This window comes from Castanea sativa, chromosome 8 (assembly GCF_040712315.1).
Source record: "Castanea sativa cultivar Marrone di Chiusa Pesio chromosome 8, ASM4071231v1".
Lineage (NCBI taxonomy): Eukaryota > Viridiplantae > Streptophyta > Magnoliopsida > Fagales > Fagaceae > Castanea > Castanea sativa.
The window spans coordinates 5,754,618-5,773,572 of record NC_134020.1 but is presented as its reverse complement, the minus strand read 5'-3'; the positions used below and the strand labels follow the sequence as shown (position 1 = coordinate 5,773,572).

The following is an 18,955-nucleotide window of genomic DNA, read 5'->3' as shown; positions in this document are numbered from 1 at the left end:
GCTCTTGCTACCAATTGACTTCTCGGAGTCATGTCTTCTTTAGCTTTCTGGATCCCACAATACACCCAATTGCTTCTGCCAAGCCTCACCGGCTTCTTTTGGCAAATCTCCAAAACTTCCCAAGATCCAAAACACTCTCTACACTTTGAAAATGTGTGGGTTGTGTTTGGGTACAAATCTCCTCTCAAGGTATGACAATGGGAGAGGGAAGGAGAAGAGGTTACAATGATTTCTCACTAAGGATGGGTAGCTCTCTCTCTAAAAGATGGGTGTGTGTGTGTGTTGTAGAAAACCTATCTAGGGTTTCTCTCTTTGAATGGCCTCTTTACACATTTGTGGGTAATAAGGGTATATATAGTATGGGTGAAGGGTAAGACAGTCACACATAAAAAACCTCTAGGCAGAGAGTTTTGCGAGTATCTCACGAGTATCTCATGGGAAGGCCTTACCCGCGAGACACTCGCGAAATCCTCTAAACTGGCACGACTCTTCAGCTTCTAGCATGTGCTTCTCATGTGCCCTTTTCGTGGGATACTCTTCTCGCGAGATACTCACAAGCCAATCGCAAAAATGCACTGATTCTTCATTTCAAGCTTGATTCTTCACCAACTTAATACTAAACCCAATACAATAAAAATTTCACAAAATACAAGGAACAAAATTAAAGCAATTACAACACTTTTTGTCATGGAATAAAGCTAGTATAAAATATAGTTGTAAATCACAACTTTACATATTTTTATATTGGGTAAATTTCACAGACCTACCCTGAGATTTGTGATAATACCAACTAGGTCCAAAACATTTTAAAACCCACAAATTTGGTCCTCAAAAGACAACTTTGTCCCTAAACATATAAACTCTCTATTCTCTCTCGTCTCTCTCACTCTCAAACCTCTCTCTTCTCTCTCAGCTTCAGATATTTGTAGATGACAAAAAACAAGTGTTATCCATTTTAAAATATACCTCCAACCTCAAGGTAGTTTTGTGAAATTTACCTTTTACATTTTAAGACCTAATAGTTTATTAAGCTATTAGCATTTTAATATTTGAAAGAATTATTATTTTTGTAATAATACTAGGGTTTCTTACGCCAATTAGAAATGGGGTTTAACAGTCCTTTATAAGTAAACTATTGTACTCATTTTGGAATTAATTGATATTTTGATGAATGATAAAAATGACCTTTGGTTTGGTGCTAACTCCAATCTAGTCCAATTGTTTTGGCTATCCCTACATCAGCTCTTGTTTTGAGAAGGGTAAAATCGACAAGCAAATTGGAGCGAAAACTGTTAAAGGATGATGATAAACGACTTGAAGCTTCCCCATCAAGAATATGACAAGGAGAACATCAAGTCGTTTCGTACAAAAAGATGAAACATTCATAAAGATTGAGGCCATTTTGGTTGTGTGGTTCTAACACACATTTTCACATTTTAAACAACTTTACACATATTTCAACACACTTTTTCACCCACACGTATATCAAAAACACCCAAACAACATCACTCAAACTCCTCTACCAAACAAATCCTCAGATATATTTGAATATTCTCTTTGTTTGTGTACCCCAATAGTAAATTTAAAGCATATATAGTACAGGATCACAACTGAATGATTTCATTATTACATTTTCTTTTTTCTTTTTCTTTTTTTGGATAAACTACTACATTTTCATTTTTCACAACAAAATTATACATAATCTTGACAAACATACGAGTCTCGCAAGCCCAAGTTTCTAAGACATCCTGAGAGGACAATTGCAAAAGGGACACTATTGCTGAGAATACAACTACTATGAAATAAAAATAATAATAATAAATTAAAGAATTCAAGTTTGAATTTCACTGCCAAATGCCTCAGATGACCTATTGGAAGGAATAGGCGCAGCAGGCAGTTTGGTCACTGCAACCAAAATGTCCGCGTAACCCAACACCCCAACTAAAACATCATCACTTTCATCCTCAATCACCCAAACATGAGTAGCCCTGTGAGACAGCATCTGAGCCATGACTGCAGCCAATGAACTAGTAACCTTACATGTCAAGGGTGCACTTCTGCCCCTATACATGCTCCTACTGACACCAAAACTGGGGCTAGTATTGTTGCTAAAGAACCCAATACTCCTACTACTGAATTTCTTCAATCTTGCCAACCCACCGCCTCCGTTACCTAACTTGTCATCGCCACCAACTGTTGAATTTACATCAAAATCAGGCAATGACCTTGAGGTCACATTATCTTCAACTCCCATCACAAACTGTCCAGCTGAAAGATTGGCTAAAGCCCATGCTGCTGCTAAGTAATCACATTTCCATAGTTTTGTGGCAGAAATATCCCCAATGATCTTACACTGACCATCTGGCATGCGCTCCACAACAGCAACTGCACTGGGGTCTTTGGGAAATTTTTGAATTGCTTCGATGGCTGGCAGGGAGGCTTCAATACAGTAGTAGTTTGGGTTAATGACTCCAAGAGAGGAGATGGAGGAGAGAGGGAGAGGAGCAAGAGCACCAAGGCAACCAATAAGGAAACGAATGACATCTTCTCTTGAGAGACAGCAAAACTTATCACGAATGGGGGTGGAAGACGAGGATGGCCGATTGGTGTTTGCACTGAGGTTATTACTGCTGCCAGTAGCAGTATCAATATTCTTGAGCCACTTACCATTGTAGAGAATAGAGAATCGCTTGCTCATGCCTTTCCATACTACACTTTTCGCAACAAGAAGACGCTTCACACCTTGCTTCATCATCTCCAGTGCATCAATCAATCTTGCATCAGAAATAAAAAGGGGGGAAAATCAAGATACAGGTAGAGAAGGAGCATCATATGACATGTTAAAGAAAAACTGGATCACAAACAGAAACTTAAAAGATGTGCTTTCTTGTTTCTCATTTAGTCAGTATCCAACTAAAAGATAATAGGTTCCCATAGATGTCAAGATCAAAGAAAAGCATATGCTCCAGGTGTTATTTAAAAATAAAGGCTTGCTAAATACCCATGATGAATATCTCACCAATTTTTTTTCACATAACAAATTAGAAGTGTAATGACTCGAGGAAGCGCTACCACATTTGCATTATACCTCGAAAGGAAGAGTTAAGTTACAATTGACACTCAGCACATGCCCGCATAACGCATTTATTCAATCTAATCCACATAATGCAAGCACAATCTCCCCCACTTAAATTCTTGATGTTCTCATCAAGTTCCACGTGTAGCATACCCCCAAATCACATGGAAGTACGAGGTTTGCGCTAATACTATTAGTAATAGCCTGAGGAAGCGTTGGTCACATGTACACTATGCCCTAAAAGAACTAGTTAAGTTACAATTGGAACTCCTCATAGTCACTTACATTGCCTCCATTCAACTCAGTAAACACTCAATGTGAGACTCAGGCACTCAGCACACACCTGCACAACACACGCTTATTTAATCCAATCCACATAATCTGGGTATCATAATAAGGGGAACCTACATTCTTCCTAACTACCAGTAAATAATCACTTTTCCAACATTCCCTATTCAGGAGGGCATGGGCTTTTGGAAATGTTTTTTTCAATTCTTTTGTAAACTTCATTGATTCTTTCAGCAGATTGTAATTCCTAAGAAAAACCTTACATACCCTGCCTGTGTACTAGGGTGTCTCTTTAATTAATAAATTAAGCATAACTTGTAAAAACATAATAATAATTCCAGTACATTTTAGATTTCCACAAAATCTCCATTGTTTGGTAGATGCCAAACAAGAAAGAACCTTTTTCCCAATGTTCTGTCACATCAAACCATTGGTATGATTACTACACATTCTCCGTATAGCACCAGTGATTGTAATGGTGTACCGCTACATTAACAAAAAAAACGAAAACAATCTCAAATTTAAACCAGAGGAATTCCTTTGTTCAATTAACCATGACTTGAACCACATTTGAAAGAAGTAAAAAACATCCAAAAACAAAGCCACTACATTGAAATTGGTAGTTCTGTGACAGGTGAACACACCAATGAACATGTAAACTGGAGGGGAAAAAAATCATGATTATAAGGGTGAAGATCAGAGTTACTGGAGCATTCAAAGTCCAGGTCTAGGAATCACGGATACTTCAGAAGTGCTCATATATCCGTGTCTGATATGGATACCATACAGCTGGGATATGCGTCCATGAATTTAAAAAATATTAAATTAAATTTTAAAGTCAGATATGTTGGGACACAGCTGGTATACGGTTGGGACATGGCTAAGGTCGAAATAAAATTCCCTTAATAAAAACTTAATGCTATTTTAAAACTATCTGGGATAAAATCTCATTAAAAGGAATATAAAGTTGAATTATATTTGAAGGACAAAATAGCAAATTGATTAATGTTACTTTAGGGATTTAGGAATAGAGTACATTAAGGAACTGTTGCTAAAAGTGCACTTTTAAGCACTTTAGGCAAAGTACCAGAAGTTCAGCACTTTCTGCACATAAAGCAAGGTGCATTTGCAGGAACACGCCTTAGGCACACTTTTTTTTTTTTTTTGTAGTTTTTTCAACAAGCTTGAAGCGCACTTTTTGGAGCTTTTTAAAGATAATACTAATAATAAACCAAATGTGATATGTAGCAGTCAAATCTTAATTTCAACGTGATGAGCTGATTGCTTGATTGTTATATAAATCAATTAAAGTTAATTTCAAATTTATTATATTATACTTTTAAAAATATATGCTTCACTTCATCAGACATGCTTGTGCTTTGTGCCTAGGCTCCAAGAGGCCTTCGTGCTTAAGTACCCCCTGCACTAAACATTGGAGATGGTTACTTTATACTCTTACATATATGCTAATTTCATATGTATAATTGCTTGAATATTAGTTTTAATTTTTAATTTTTTTAAATGTTCTGGTACCTGTTATTGTCTTCCAAATCAAAAGTTAATATATTATGATTATCATTGGGAATTTTTGCATTTTGATGGTAGTTAATTGTACTTAAATGCATGTTATATTAGGGTCAAACTTCCTATTATGTATACAAAAGCATACTTGCATAGTATTCTCTGAAGTAAACATGAAGAAAGACAATACACAAACTTCAAACTTAGCTACTTATCCCTCTACATTTTCAAAGCAACACCCACATCCACAGGATTCACAATGTAAAGCTGTAATTTATAACTATTTTTTGTTGGCTTTAATTCCGTGTCAAATTTGATTGTAATTTTGTTCAATCTTTTGTACCTTGTATTTCATGTGGGATTTATTTTTAAGGGTTGTGTGAGAGAGAGAGACTGTGAAGACTCAAGGCAACTATTGAAGATAAAAGAAGTTTTCATGAGTAGCTCGCGAGTAGCATTCTCGCGAAGTGAGGCATGTGCTCAGCACATGATTGGAATGCGAAGAGTCAAGACAAATTGTGACAGCTGGTTTTCGCGAGTGTCTCGCGGGTAAAGCCTTCCTGCGAGATACCCGCGAAACAATCTATTTTACTATTTTGTCATATCTGCTCCACTACCACCTCATACATACTATATATACCATCATTACCCACATATTGAATAGAGTTTTTCAGAGAGAAAACCCTAACCACAAACCCTTGAGAGAGAGATTGTCATACCCACAATTCTCTACATCATCCATTGTAGTTTTCCTCTAATTCTACCTCTCTATTTCCAAATCCTTGAGAGGTTGATAGCTCAAACACTTACCACACCCATACTGAGTGTCAAAAGTGAGATTTTGGTGCTACTGGGAAGTATTGGAAGAAGTCAAGCTTTGGCGGATGCAATTGGGCGCATTGCCGGATCCGGAAAGCTAGACAAGACACGATTCCAAGAAGCCTTGTTGGAGTAGGAGCTTAGAGAGCTTAGGTGCACTGGATAGATTAGGCTTGAAGGGTCTCTTGCTATTCGTGTATCCCAACTTATTGTCTAGTAGATCAATTTACCGCTTGGAGGGTAGCAGTGAGGTTTTTCGCCGAGTTCTTCGGTTTACTCTTCGATAACACATCGGCGTGTTATTTTGTGTTTGCATTTTTCTTCCCTACTCTTTTAGCTTTCATTTTACTGCTGTAATTCGTTGAATATGGCTTAGAGTAGTTTTATTGTTTGTTCGCTCGCATATACTCTATTTCCGCACTGAATTTAAGTTATAGTAAAATCAACCGAGCCGTAATTTATTAATTTGGGGTCTAAACAATTCTTGTATTTTTAACACAAATCCGAGCTTTCAATTGGTATTAGAGCAGGTGCACTTATTGTGGTTTCATTACCTAAGTGCGACCCAAGACCCCTTTTGTGATGGATCAGTCACAATCTCTCAATGCTTGACCATACTTTGATGGGAGCAACTATGCTTTTTGGAAAGTTCGTATGAGGGCATTCCTTTGTGCTATAGATGAGTCTGTATGGGATTCCGTTGAGAATGGATATGTTAGACCCACAACAGCCAAGTCCGAATGGGACAAGGCAGCTCTTGTGTTGGCAAATGTCAGTAGCAAAAGCAATTAATGTTATCTTTTGTGGTGTGTCTACTAATGAATTTCACAAGATATCGCATGTGAAGACCGCCAAGGAAGCTTGGACGATTCTTGAGACTACCTATGAAGATACCAAGAAAATCGAGGACACAAAGCTCCAAATGCTTACCACCCGATTTAAAGAACTCAAGATGAGTGACGATGAGTCATTTGACTCATTCTATGGGAAGCTCAATGAAATCGTGATTGCCAAGCTCAATCTCGGTGAAAATATTTAGGACGCTAAGGTGGTGAGAAAGATTTTAAGGTCATTACCGGAGAGCTACCGTGCAAAGGTCACTGCTATAGAAGAAAACAAAAATTTGGATGAAATCAAGATTCAAGAGCTTATTGGATCTCTCCAAACATATGAGCTTGGACTGCCTTCTCTCAAGCCAAGAAAATCACTTGCTCTCAAAACCATTAATGAGAGAATGGATGACTCCTCCAAAGAAGATGATGTGGAGAAGGAAGTAGCATTCCTTGCGAAGAACTTTTGGAAATTTCTAAACATGAAGAACAATAGGAAGTCTTTCAGCAAAGAAAAGTTTTCATCATCCAAATGTGGTAGGAAGGAGTTCAGGAAGAAAGATGGGAAGGACTCAACTCCCCCCAAGGAGTTGTGCGCTACGAATGCAACGGCCATGGACACATCAAGAAAAAATGTCCTAATTACTTGAGAGGAAAGGGTAAGGTGTTTGCCACTACTCTTAGCGACTCTGAAAACTCAAACTCAGACACGGAAGAAAAGTGTGACAGTAACGGGAACTACAGGGCTTTCATGGCGATTACCTCCGTTGATTCTAGGGATGAATTGAGCAATTTGGTAAATGAACTTGGTAAGCATTCCGAGGGAGAGGAAGTTGAAGAATCGGAAGATGCAGATGTATGTCAAAATGAAGGTGAAAACAACCTTCAAGAAGCATATGATTCTTTGCTAGAAGATTCTGGAAAATATGCCAAGGTTGCTAACCATGCTGTGAGAAAGATGAAGAAGGGCATAAATGTACTCTTGTGCAACTTAAAGAGGCAAAATGTGAAGTAGGACTCAAGGGAGAGCTGGTTGAAGCTTACTTTAAGATCAAGTTTCTCGAACTTGAAATAATCCAAGCTAATGTCAAGGTTGAGCGTATCTCCACCAAGAAACTTGACAGCGTGTTATCCTTACAAAAATCGTCACATGACAAGACCAGTTTGGGTTATACCGGAGAAAGAAGCTCCAACAGCAAACCCAAGAAGGAAGAGAGGTTTGTTTCAGCCAAGAGTGTTGAGAAACTTAAAGAAGTGAAGCCTGAGACTGAGACCTCTGCTGTTGAGAAGAGAACCACTAGTGCAAAACCAAAAGATAAAGGGAAGTCATTACACAAAAACCAAAAGGGGTCTCAAGTGAAGCATGTGTGTCATCATTGTGGCATTCAAGGGCACACAAGACCCAATTGTTTCAAACTTCATGCACTCAAGAAGGCTAACTCCATGCGTGGTCAAGAAAGTCCAAAGAAAAGGTCAAAGTAAGCACAACCTAAAGAAGAGAATGAAGGACATCTCATTGGCGATGTCATGGAAATGTTGAAGAACATCTCCCTATGCCTTGCTAGCTACACTCCGAGGTTGGAAAGCTATGTTGGTCGTACCCCTCCATCCAAGGTTCTCACCCAAAACACTCGCAAAGTGTGGGTAAAGAAGGGTACTCATGCATGATTACTCCCTATGTCCATGCATTAATTCTTCCAATGTTTAGAGTCATAAGTTCATGCATCATTTCATGCAAAATATTCTTGTGTTATTGCTTCCGGTTCATAGCATGTTTCTTTTGCAAGTTGCGTTTTGTTCTTGTTTTTGTTGATTTTACTTTTCTTGTTATGTTTTTTAGTGTGTTGAAAAATTCAAAAACCAATAAAAATTGAAAAATCTCTGAGAAGTTTGATCGCTTGTTTTGTGTATATCACATATGAATTTGGTCTAGTACCTTCGTACTAATAGCGTAGTACATTTACGAGCTTAGCTTGTTTTGTATGCACATCTATCTTTGTGATAAAAATCTTGAAATTTATGTGTGATGTTGTAAATCGATCTTCAAACTTGTCATGAATGATTAGTCAATAGTCTTGTTAGTCTTAATACATGCATAGACTTATGCCTATATTTTTTCCCACGTTTTTATATTTTTGTTTATAGATCATCATATGTCTAATCTCGAAAAGATAAATTGAGTTGCAAAAGTCGTCGCACATGCTAGTATTTGACTAAGAAAAAGGGAAAGCGACTTGTATTGAAATGTATGGTGCCTCAAATAGCCAAAAGCTTACTCTCAAAATTAAAATATTCCAAATTTCAAGCATCGATCTCAAAATGAGATGTATTGTTCAAAAATTATCAAATGTTATGATTTATAAAGAAGCCAAATGAAAAGCTTCAAAGAGATGTAATCATTTTCTTGTGGGAGATCATATATGTTCATTTCTATAATTGAGATAGTCCACTTGACTTAGTACTAGTTATGTATGACTTGATTGAATTGATTATTGAAGCTTCACTCTAGATTAAAGACTATTCCATTTTTGATACTCGCACACAACACAGAAGACTTTGTTCAATGAATGCTTATTTCATTTGTATGATTGTACATGATCAAATTTGATGTTATGCTCAATTGCTTGCCGATCAAACTCAAAAAGATTTTTGAGTATTTTATATGTTTTTGAAAGTGTTTTTATACTTTCGTGATTTAAGTTTTTGTTCAAAATGCATTGTTTTTGTTGTTCTTCAAAAACTTGTTTAGAGACCTTTTCGCGAGAAGCTTGCGACTAAGCACTTCTCACGAAAAGAGGTTAAGGCAAAAACTAGAAAACACAAATTTCATACAGAGACTTTCGCGACTGCTTCGCGACTAAAGGCTTCCCACGAAAGATCTTGTGCTTCAGATGTGTTTTTCGAGAGTAATTTCGCGACTATCTAACCAACGAAAAACACGTGTTCCAGTTTTAATAGGGCTGATGTGACTGATTTTTTAAAACACTTTTGAGTTCCCTCCTTCACCTCACTCGAACCTCTCTGAACCCATATTTGATTTTCACTCAAAACCCTCCAATTTCAAGTCCAAATCTCTGCAAAATCTCTTCAAAGGTATGTTTCTTAACATTCTTTTCAACTTTTCGTTTTAGATAATGCAGAATTTGGTTTAGGGTTCTTAAATTGGAGATTTTCAAAAAAGGGGTTGGGAACTATGATTTTGGGAAAAAAAAATTCAAATTTTTTATTGGGCTTTGCCCCTCGTCTTGTTTGTATCTGTGTTGGCCCCTTCTGGCAATTTGATCTTGTATTTAGGCATATTCTCATTTGTTCATGCATTGCTCATTTGTGTAGTGTAGTGTTGCATTCCATGTGTTTGATAAAATGCTCAAGTGGCATTTTGAGTTGTCTAGACTCAAATGAGTTCCAAATCTTGGGTTTACCCTTGATTGAACGTGTTTAACATGTTTTGATCTTTGGGTGTGTGTTTTACACAATTTGACCCACATGTGCCTCACCATGCCTTGCCAATGCATCTCCTAGGCACACCATGCACACCTCATGCACACGCGTGAATTTTTTTTTGTATTTTAGTGATATTCACATGTTTTAGCACTTAAAGCATGTTCATTTGACATTGTTGTGCTCTGTTTTTAGTTTTTGTGCTTATTTCTTATGAACTAACTTGACACTAATTAAGTTTGTGTTCTTGTCTATGTTTTTGCACTTGTTTTCTCTTTGTGCTTTATGTCTGTTGTGCAGATGTCTCCTACAAAACATTCTGCCATCAAGAAATCCTTAAAGCGTGCTCGCACGGACTCAACAAATTTCCGCTCCATTGAGACAGACATGGCCTACAATGACTTTTACAAAAAGGCAACAATCATTATGGAGAGGGTTGTTCGAATGGAGACCCTTGAAAACACTGCAATTCCTGAAATATTCAATGAGATAACTTGGACAAAGCTGTTGAATCCAAGTGGAAATGTGTATGCTGAACTCATCAAGGAATTCTTCGCTAATGCCCTAGTGGAAGGAGACCACATTAACTACTGGGTGCGTCACAAGGAATTTGTGATTACAAGGGACTCAATCCAAGAATTCCTCAAAGTTCTTCCACCCTCTCAGCCAATTACCGTGCAATATGATGATCAATTGGACTCTCTTGAGCCAATGGCAGAGCTCCTCGGTGGTTCTCTCACAAAGAGGTCAATGAATACCATTCCCTTCAATGCGGAAATGAGGACATTGGCTTATGTAATGATCTACAATCTCTACCTAGTGACGAACTTGACAACATTGTCCGCACCAAGAACTATCTTCCTGCATAATCTCTTCACACATAAGGAGATCGACATATGTGGTCATATCTATCACCTCCTAACAAAGAGCATCACCAAAAGGAATTCAAGGACAGTATTGCCATTTCCTTCTCTCATCATGGGTCTCATTGCAAAGACAAAGCTGAAGGTACCAAGCAGACTTACCATCGTGCAAAGGGACTTATCCCATTGGTCCTCATACAATGACCCAGAGCCAAGCCCACATCACCGGATCAAAAACCGGTTTTTCTCAAATCCCAAGGGCTAATGTTGAAGCAGAACATGGGGACAGAGAGGATGAGATTGACAGATTCACCTTAGCCCCAGAGAGTTCTACACAGCCATCTTCCCAAACACAACCAAAGGGACCCAATCGTCTTGATTGCCTTATTGCAAGGGTAGAACAAATGTATGGCATGCTCGAATCTCATGTGCAGCACACAACGAATTAGTTTGCTTACATTCTAGGTCAAATCACTGCATTATCATCGCAGATTGAGGATATGGAGATGGCGCAAGGATCCGATTCAGAATCTGAGCAATTCTAGCTCCTTTGGTCATTCTAGTCAAAAAGGGGGAGAAAGTTTTGAGGGGGAGTTGCACATTTTAAGGGGGAGCATAGCGTAGCACATGCACTTCATAGACATTTTGGTTAATTTTTGGTGGTTTAGTTGTTTACTTTCTTTTGCCATAGTTTCTAGAACATGCTTATTTACATTGCTTTCTTTTAAAGCTTTAAGTACTTTGGTTTAAATTCCAGTTTAATATTCAGAACTTTGTGTTTATCTCATTGCTTTGTAGCATTTTTTTAGTACTTTTAGTTTATCTTGAGTACTACACACTTGTGCCCTTGTTGGATCTTGTATCCTTAATGCAAATACTTTGGTATTTTGCATTGGTTGTGCGTTTGGACATGCAATTGATTCTTGCCTTGCGTGTCCGGATGATCGTTTACTTTTTTTTTTTTATAAGTAATAAAGATAATTTCATTGATATAAAAAAGAGAGTCACCCAAGTACACAGGGAGTATACAAGGGAGAACAAATCAAAGACGAACATTACAAAAGTCAAGAAAATCCAAAATAGAAAGAAAATGATGGCTTCTCCACACAGAGAACCAATCAAGTAAGGTTCGGAAAAAAAGATACTTAAGATCAGGCATGGAACTCTCGATGTCTTCAAAACATCTACTATTTCTCTCCTTCCAAATACACCATAACAAACAATGAGGAATGGCCTTGTTAGTATACAAGGTTCGTTTACTAGTTAGATGATCATTGTAGTCATCCTTTAATGATTGTTCTTATATGATGAAGTTATGCTTCATAGTTTATATCTTGTTGTTTACTTTGATCGCATTATACTTGCTCCTATACGTTCCTTGTATTCAACTTGTTATGAGCTTAATGAAAGTTTTGTTTGTGTGCGAGTGTTTCAGGATACAGGTGTAGTTGTGCAAGTGCTTCACAACTTCTAGATTAAGTGTGAGTGAGTTTTGCCATTGTTCCCAAACTCACGTTTAAGTCTAGAGTCTGTTATAGGGTGTTTTGTCACGGAATAGCCAAATGGGGAGATTGTAAAGTTGTAATTTACAACTATTTTGTGTTGGCTTTAATTCCGTGCCAAATTTGATTGTAATTTTGTTCAATCTTTTGTACCCTGTATTTCATATGGGACTTATTTGTAAAGGTTGTGTAAGAGAGATAGTGTGTGAAGACTCAAGGCAACTATTGAAGATAAAAGAAGTTTTCGCAGGTAGCTCGCGAGTAGCTTTCCCGCGAAGTGAGGCATGTACTCAGCACATAACTGGAATGCGAAGAGGCAAGACAGATGGTGACAACTGGTTTTTGAGAGTGTCGCGGTTAAGGCCTTCTCGCAAGATACCCGCAAAACAGTCTGTTTTGCTATTTTGTCATATCTGCTTCACTACCTCCTCATACACACTATATATACCATCATTACCCACATATTGAGTAGAGAGCTTTTCAAAGAGAAAACCCTAGCCACAAACCCTCGAGAGAGAGATTGTCATACTCACAATTCTCTACACCATCCATTGTGGTTTTCCTCTACTCCTACCTCTCTATTTCCAAATCATTGAGGTTTATAGCTCAAACACTTACCACACCCATACTAAATGTCAAGTGAGGTTTTGGTGCTGCTGAGAAGTATTGGAAGAAGCTAAGCTTTGGCGGATGCAATCGGGCGCATTGTAGGATCTAGAAAGCTAGACAAGACACGGTTCCAAAAAGCCTTGTTGAAGTAAGAGCTTGGAGGGCTTAGGTGCACTAGGTAGATTAGGCTTGGAAGGTCTCTTGCTATTTGTGTATCCCAACTTATTGTCTAGTGGATCGATTTACCGCTTGGAGAGAGGCAAAAAGGTTTTTCGTCGAGTTCTTCGGTTTCCTCTTCGATAACACATCGGCGTATTATCTAGTATTTGCATTTTTCTTCCCTACTCTTAGCTTTCATTTAACTGCTGTTATTTGTTGAATATAGCTTAAAGTAGTTTTATTGTTTGTTCACTCGCATTTACTCTATTCCGCACTTAGTTTAAGTTAGAGTAAAATCAACCGAGCCGTAATTTATTAATTTGGAATCTAAACAGCTCGTGTTTTTAACACAAATCCGAACTTTCACACAAGAATTTTATATATAACTTCTTTTACCAACTAATAATTATTTCACATCTAATATGTAAAACAAGTACGAAATACAGAAAACAACATAAAACCATAAAATTATGCATACTTTTCAGCCAAAGGAATTCTCCTAATCCTTTCTGATATATTGGGGAGAGTTTCTTTTGGAAAGGGGAGAGGGGGGGGGGGGGGGGTGAGGGGAGCACAAATTATGATCCATGTAATTGCCACCAACGTTATAAGGCTGGGTTCATCTCTGTTTCAAACAAAAATTGCAAGAATTGCAGTTTTGTTTTCTGCTACATGGACAAATAAAATATTTCAAGCTGGATCAAGTATCATCTAATCAACTTAAATCTCTAACTTCTCCAAAAAAAAATAAAAGGGCAGAAAATTATATTTATTATCAGTTATCACATTGTTGTTCTTCTCATGTTTTTTGGTACTGCAATGTTATTCTGTCTACTATTTTTTCAAAAGGCCATTTGAAGCACACAATGCCTAATATGCATCAAAGCTAATCCAACATAGATTGCTCACTGTAATTGCAGTGATATAAAGAAGTTAAATAAATTGTATCTCCTTATAGCAACAAACAAGGTCTCCATCATTGCTGCAATCCACATAATTACACTTACATTCAAGGACAAGCTTAAACTAGAAAAATCTCATCATGAGAGCATAGTTTAATGAGCAATTTTGTAGTTCCTTTAAAATGGTAACTTGATCTTTCAAACCCTCAAAACAAATCAGACCTGAAATTTAATTCACTTGTACATTATTCAAATGGTAATTGTCAAGATTCTAAAGAGAGAGACTATAGATCACATGGTGAACATGTGTTCTCAATTTACAAGCCGATAGAGACAAAAGATTGAGCAAACATGTTAAGGCATACAGAAAAATGAATATATCAAAAGCATGAAACACAAGATTCTTGTAAGGCAAAAATGCAAAACTGACCCTTTAACTTTCACTCTTTCATTTCAGTTCTCTAACTTTCAGTTTTATCAATTCAGTCCTCTAACTTTCAATTTTTGTCGATGCAGGATTCCGTGAACCCCAGTTATGGGCTGCCATTAATGTCACCGTTCCTTTTTTGTTTTTTTGCACTCATCCTTTATTAATTAACTCTTTGTATTACCAGCTTCCCGTTTGTTTCCCAAGAAAATCAAAAAAGAGAAAATTTATGAATCGATTGTTTTTATAGCTTAGATAGTCCGTACAAAAACAAACTAAATACTATCTGATCCAAGGTCCACCAATTCTTTCAATGCTAGAGAGAGAGAGAGAGAGAGAGAGAGGGAGAGAGATGGCCTTCGCTGGAATTGGATGCTGACGTGGCGGAGGCAGCTCCGGCACCATTCGCCGGCGTCTTCATTGTCTTTCTCCGCCAAACTATTTTCCTTCTCTCTTTTTTGGTTTTCAAGAAATGATCGGAAAAAAATATTATCAACAATTCATTTCTAAAAGCTGAAATCAAAAGCTCAGCTGAAAACAAAAAGCATCAGATCAGCTCCATCCAAAACCAAAGCAGAAACCAGTTTCATCTTTTTTCTATTACGGCAAAAACTCATAAGATCAGCTCATCTTTTTTTCTAACGATCGTTCCCCTTAAATGTTTTTTTTTTTTTTACAGATTTTTCTTTTTTTCTTTTAATTCCGAATTTTTTTTTTTTTTTAAAAAAAAAAAAAAAAAAAAGAGGCAAAATGGCGTTGTTTCAATGACATTAACGGCAGCCCATAACTAGGATTTAACGGAATCCTATATTAACAAAAATTGAAAGTTAGAGAACTGAAATGAAAAAGAGTGAAAGTTAGAGGGTCAATTTTGCATTTTTGCCTTCTTGTAAATTAGCCAAATCCAATTCAAGTAAAAATGATTTTAAAAAATTTAAATAAATAAATAAAATAAAATAAAAAACCAAGAAAGTTATTTATAACCACTAGAACCATTTTCTTTTTATCAATTTCAGATATAGCTTCATTAACAGGTTGATTGAAATAAATTGATTTCAGGTTCTTGGCAAGAACTCAACAGATCATATTAAGAGCTTTCCAGATGCAGCTCTAGCTCCCACAAACCAAGAATAGAAATTTGCATACTCTGCTTTTCCGTGTTATAAGTAGCAAAGAAATACAGCAGGCCTTCAGATTATAAAATAGAAGGTAGTATTAATTATAGATGCAGACCTTTGTTCTAATACTAGCCTTCAACACACAGATTTCCTTCCACAATAATTTCCTCTAACATAGATACAAAACAACATGAAGCATGCCATTTTATAGAAACTATCTCAAGCCAATTAAACTCCTACGATTCCACAGTTTAACAATTCCATCCACTCTAATAGAGTAAAGAATATATATATATATATATATATATATATAATAAAAACTAAGACATTTTTAGGTTATGCACACATGTAGAAGACCTATTAGGTTATGTACATCCGTAATTATAGAAGTTTCAACTAAACTTCAAGTGCCCAATAATATGAGCTCCAATTTGATCAGTTTTATTGTGCTTTTAAGAACAAATGTGCTCTATAACAGTTTTTTTTTTTTTTTCTTCTTTTTGGTTTTTGAATAAGAGTATAAGACTAGAAAAACAAGAGCATAACATGATCACATTTTTTAAACAAAATAAGCCAATGAAATGAACTCCCAAACACCAGCAGCTTTTTTGTCTAGCTTTTAGCTTATTTTATTAAATGTATAGAGCTTTTAAAACCTCACTTTTCTAGGTACAAATATATTTTAGCCTACTTTTAGCAAAAAGCCTAATAAGTTGATGCCAAACAAACACTAAAGCGAATAAGTGCCTAAGCCAAAAGCCTTCTATCATACAAAAGCCTTCTTTAAATTTGAAAATTAGAAATGGCACATTCCGAGTTAAAAAAATTTCATATATATTTTGTCAAATGTATAGAGCTTTTAAAACCTCATTTTTTTTAAGTACAAGTATATTTTAGCCTACTTTCAGCAAAAAGCCTAATAAGTTGATGCCAAACAAACACTAAAGAGAATAAGTGCCTAAGCCAAAAGCCTTCTATCATACAAAAGCCTTCTTTAAATTTGAAAATTAGAAATGGCACATTCCGAGTTAAAAAAATTCCATATAAAATTAGGGATACGTAATTCTTTTTTACTCTACTTTTGCTTGAAGTTCTAACAACAAATGAAATAAAACTATTAATATGACCACAGAACATCAGTTGGACAAGGCCTAGGCTATGGCAAATGGTGGGTAGGGGAAGGGGGTAGGTCATTGGTCAAACTCTTACCAATTGGAGATAAGGATGCACAGCAAGAATAAATTTCCAGCCAAACGAACATGTTACACTTCCAAGATGTTACATGTATGATCACGCATGAAGAAGATGTGCACACACTTGCACAACGATGTTAATAACGAAGGAAACCACATCCAAGAGAACTGTTTGGGTAAAAATTACTATAAAACTTATGATAAATATCATAAAGACCACTAATAAGAAAACAATGAAGAACGGACAGATAAAGTAAGCAAATGTAACAAAACTGTGTTTCATAAATAGGTTCTAGAAACAATTGGGAACTTTTCACATAAAACTACACACCACAATTTACAAGACCCAAAAAAAATTACCAAATTCAACACAACCATCAAACAAGTAATCCAAAACTCTTCAGATCCAATTAGCCAAATTGGAAGTAAAGTACACCAAACACAATAATATAACAGCGCTAATCATAATTCTTTTACATTCCAGCGCAAGATCATCTAATCTTATAGCATTACCAATAAATAGCAACATTATGACAATCAAATCTAAAATTCTGTTCAAATAGTTACCAATACACAAAAATAACAAACAACAACCAAGTCTTAGTTCAAAAATTTTGGAGTCGGCTATTAATCCTCAATAAACTAGTCAGGACCGGCCACGTATTCTTTTCCACCATTCTATTATATCTGAAGAAATGCTCTCTGTTACTTCCTTATTTGAAAGGAAGATAACATATCTTACCATTCTAGAAGAGATAATGTTTTTATAAGATTAGCCAAAGTATGCTCACAATAAAACCATGATACTAAAATGTCAAAAAAGATAATGAAAAACTAACCTTGTCCCAGGATCAACCTGCCTCAACAAGGTATTATTAGGCCCAACAACCTCAGAAACAGGTGTCTTCATGGCTTTGTCCTGATCCTCCAAACACTCACTCCTTGCCAAGAATGCAACAATGTCAAGAGAATTGAGAATACCCACAAACCTTTGTTGCCTCATCTCCCCATTCTCAAACACACCAACATGCTGTGATGGTCTCCTCTTCCACACAGGTATTCCACCTTCAGTAGACTCTCCAATAGCACGTATGGCAGATTCCACCGTCTCGGTCTCCAGAAACTCCACCATCTCTGGCTTCCCCACCGTCAGATCCCCCACCACATGGTACAGAAACACCGATGCCATTCTCAATAAGTCCTTGTTTGGCTGCCAAGAAAAAAAGCAAAGAAAATGTTGAATAAGATAGAAAGTGAAATCAAATTTTTGTTTTTCCAAAAAAAAAAAATTATTTTACCTTAAATCACTCTGTTTTGGATAATGGGCAGTTATAAGAAAACCCTTTTGGCAGATTTTCTTTTTCTCTGAGAAAAAAGAATGGTATCAATGAAATACTAGAACAAGACAAAAGCTCGATTTTTGCTCGAGAAAATCCAGCAATAAGCTATTAATTTACTTTCCTCTTGAGTGTAGTTTTCTCAGGAACAAAGCACAGAGAGAGGAGGAGAGAGAAGAGAGATGGGATACCGGAAGAACCGGTAAAGAGAGCGAGAGCTATAAAAGGGAATGAAGAAAGATGAGGAGAAGATGAAAGCCAGTAATGGGTAGACGTCTGTGAAGGATCAGAGGAGCTAAGAGGCTGTGAGGATTGGCCATTGATGAACAAGAAGTAACTGAAGAAAAGTAATAGCAAACTCCCTAAGGTTTAGGCCCATGAAAGAAGAGATCTCTCTCCAACACTTTCTCTCTCTTTAATCTCTATCTATCTACCCAACTATCTACCAATCTTTGTGCGTGCGTCTCGACTCTGTCTCAAAATGAAGAAATTTAGGTGGCCTTTTGGCGAGAGAGAGAGAGAGCGAGAGAGGCGTCTGGGGGGAAGGGAAGAGTGTGGATGAGAATAAAAGGTGGGGGGAGTCAAAATTTTGTTGGACTAGACTACCTTTATATGATTATTCACCGAAAACGAAAAAAGAAGTATGTGATTTGGTATTTTCGGAGAAAATACACCTTGTGTTTAATTCTACGCTCTACAAACATTGCATCAAAAATGTGCGGTGGTGATACATCCTTGACTTTAATTTTTAAATTATCTAGCAATTTATTTTTACTTTTAAAACTATATGGTAGCGCGTCCCTTTTTTGGAACTTGAAATCGAGTTCCTCTCATAACTTAGCTTTACCATTTTTAGTTATTTTCTACACC

General features: G+C 36.7%; 1 protein-coding gene across 1 annotated transcript; it reads right to left on the bottom strand.

The window, feature by feature from the left end:
- Positions 1-1,609: 1,609 nt before the first annotated feature.
- LOC142607343 (CBS domain-containing protein CBSX6) lies at positions 1,610-18,668 on the bottom strand. Its single transcript, XM_075778792.1, has 3 exons — positions 18,047-18,668; positions 17,588-17,958; positions 1,610-2,774 (listed from the first exon to the last, which is right to left on the bottom strand). Exons 2-3 carry the CDS (start codon positions 17,935-17,937, stop codon positions 1,832-1,834), a joined length of 1,293 nt encoding a protein of 430 aa, XP_075634907.1. The 5' UTR covers positions 17,938-17,958; positions 18,047-18,668; the 3' UTR covers positions 1,610-1,831.
- Between the last annotated feature and the right edge of the window lie 287 nt (positions 18,669-18,955).

What these genes read in the sequence shown, in the direction of transcription:
- LOC142607343 (XM_075778792.1), bottom strand. Translation starts at nt 17,937, where the DNA reads ATGGCATCGGTGTTTCTGTACCATGTGGTGGGGGATCTGACGGTGGGG. An exon ending in CAGGTTGATCCTGGGACAAG is followed by an intron (nt 2,775 to 17,587) that starts GTTAGTTTTTCA and finishes TTCTGATGCAAG; the next exon opens with ATTGATTGATGCACTGGAGA.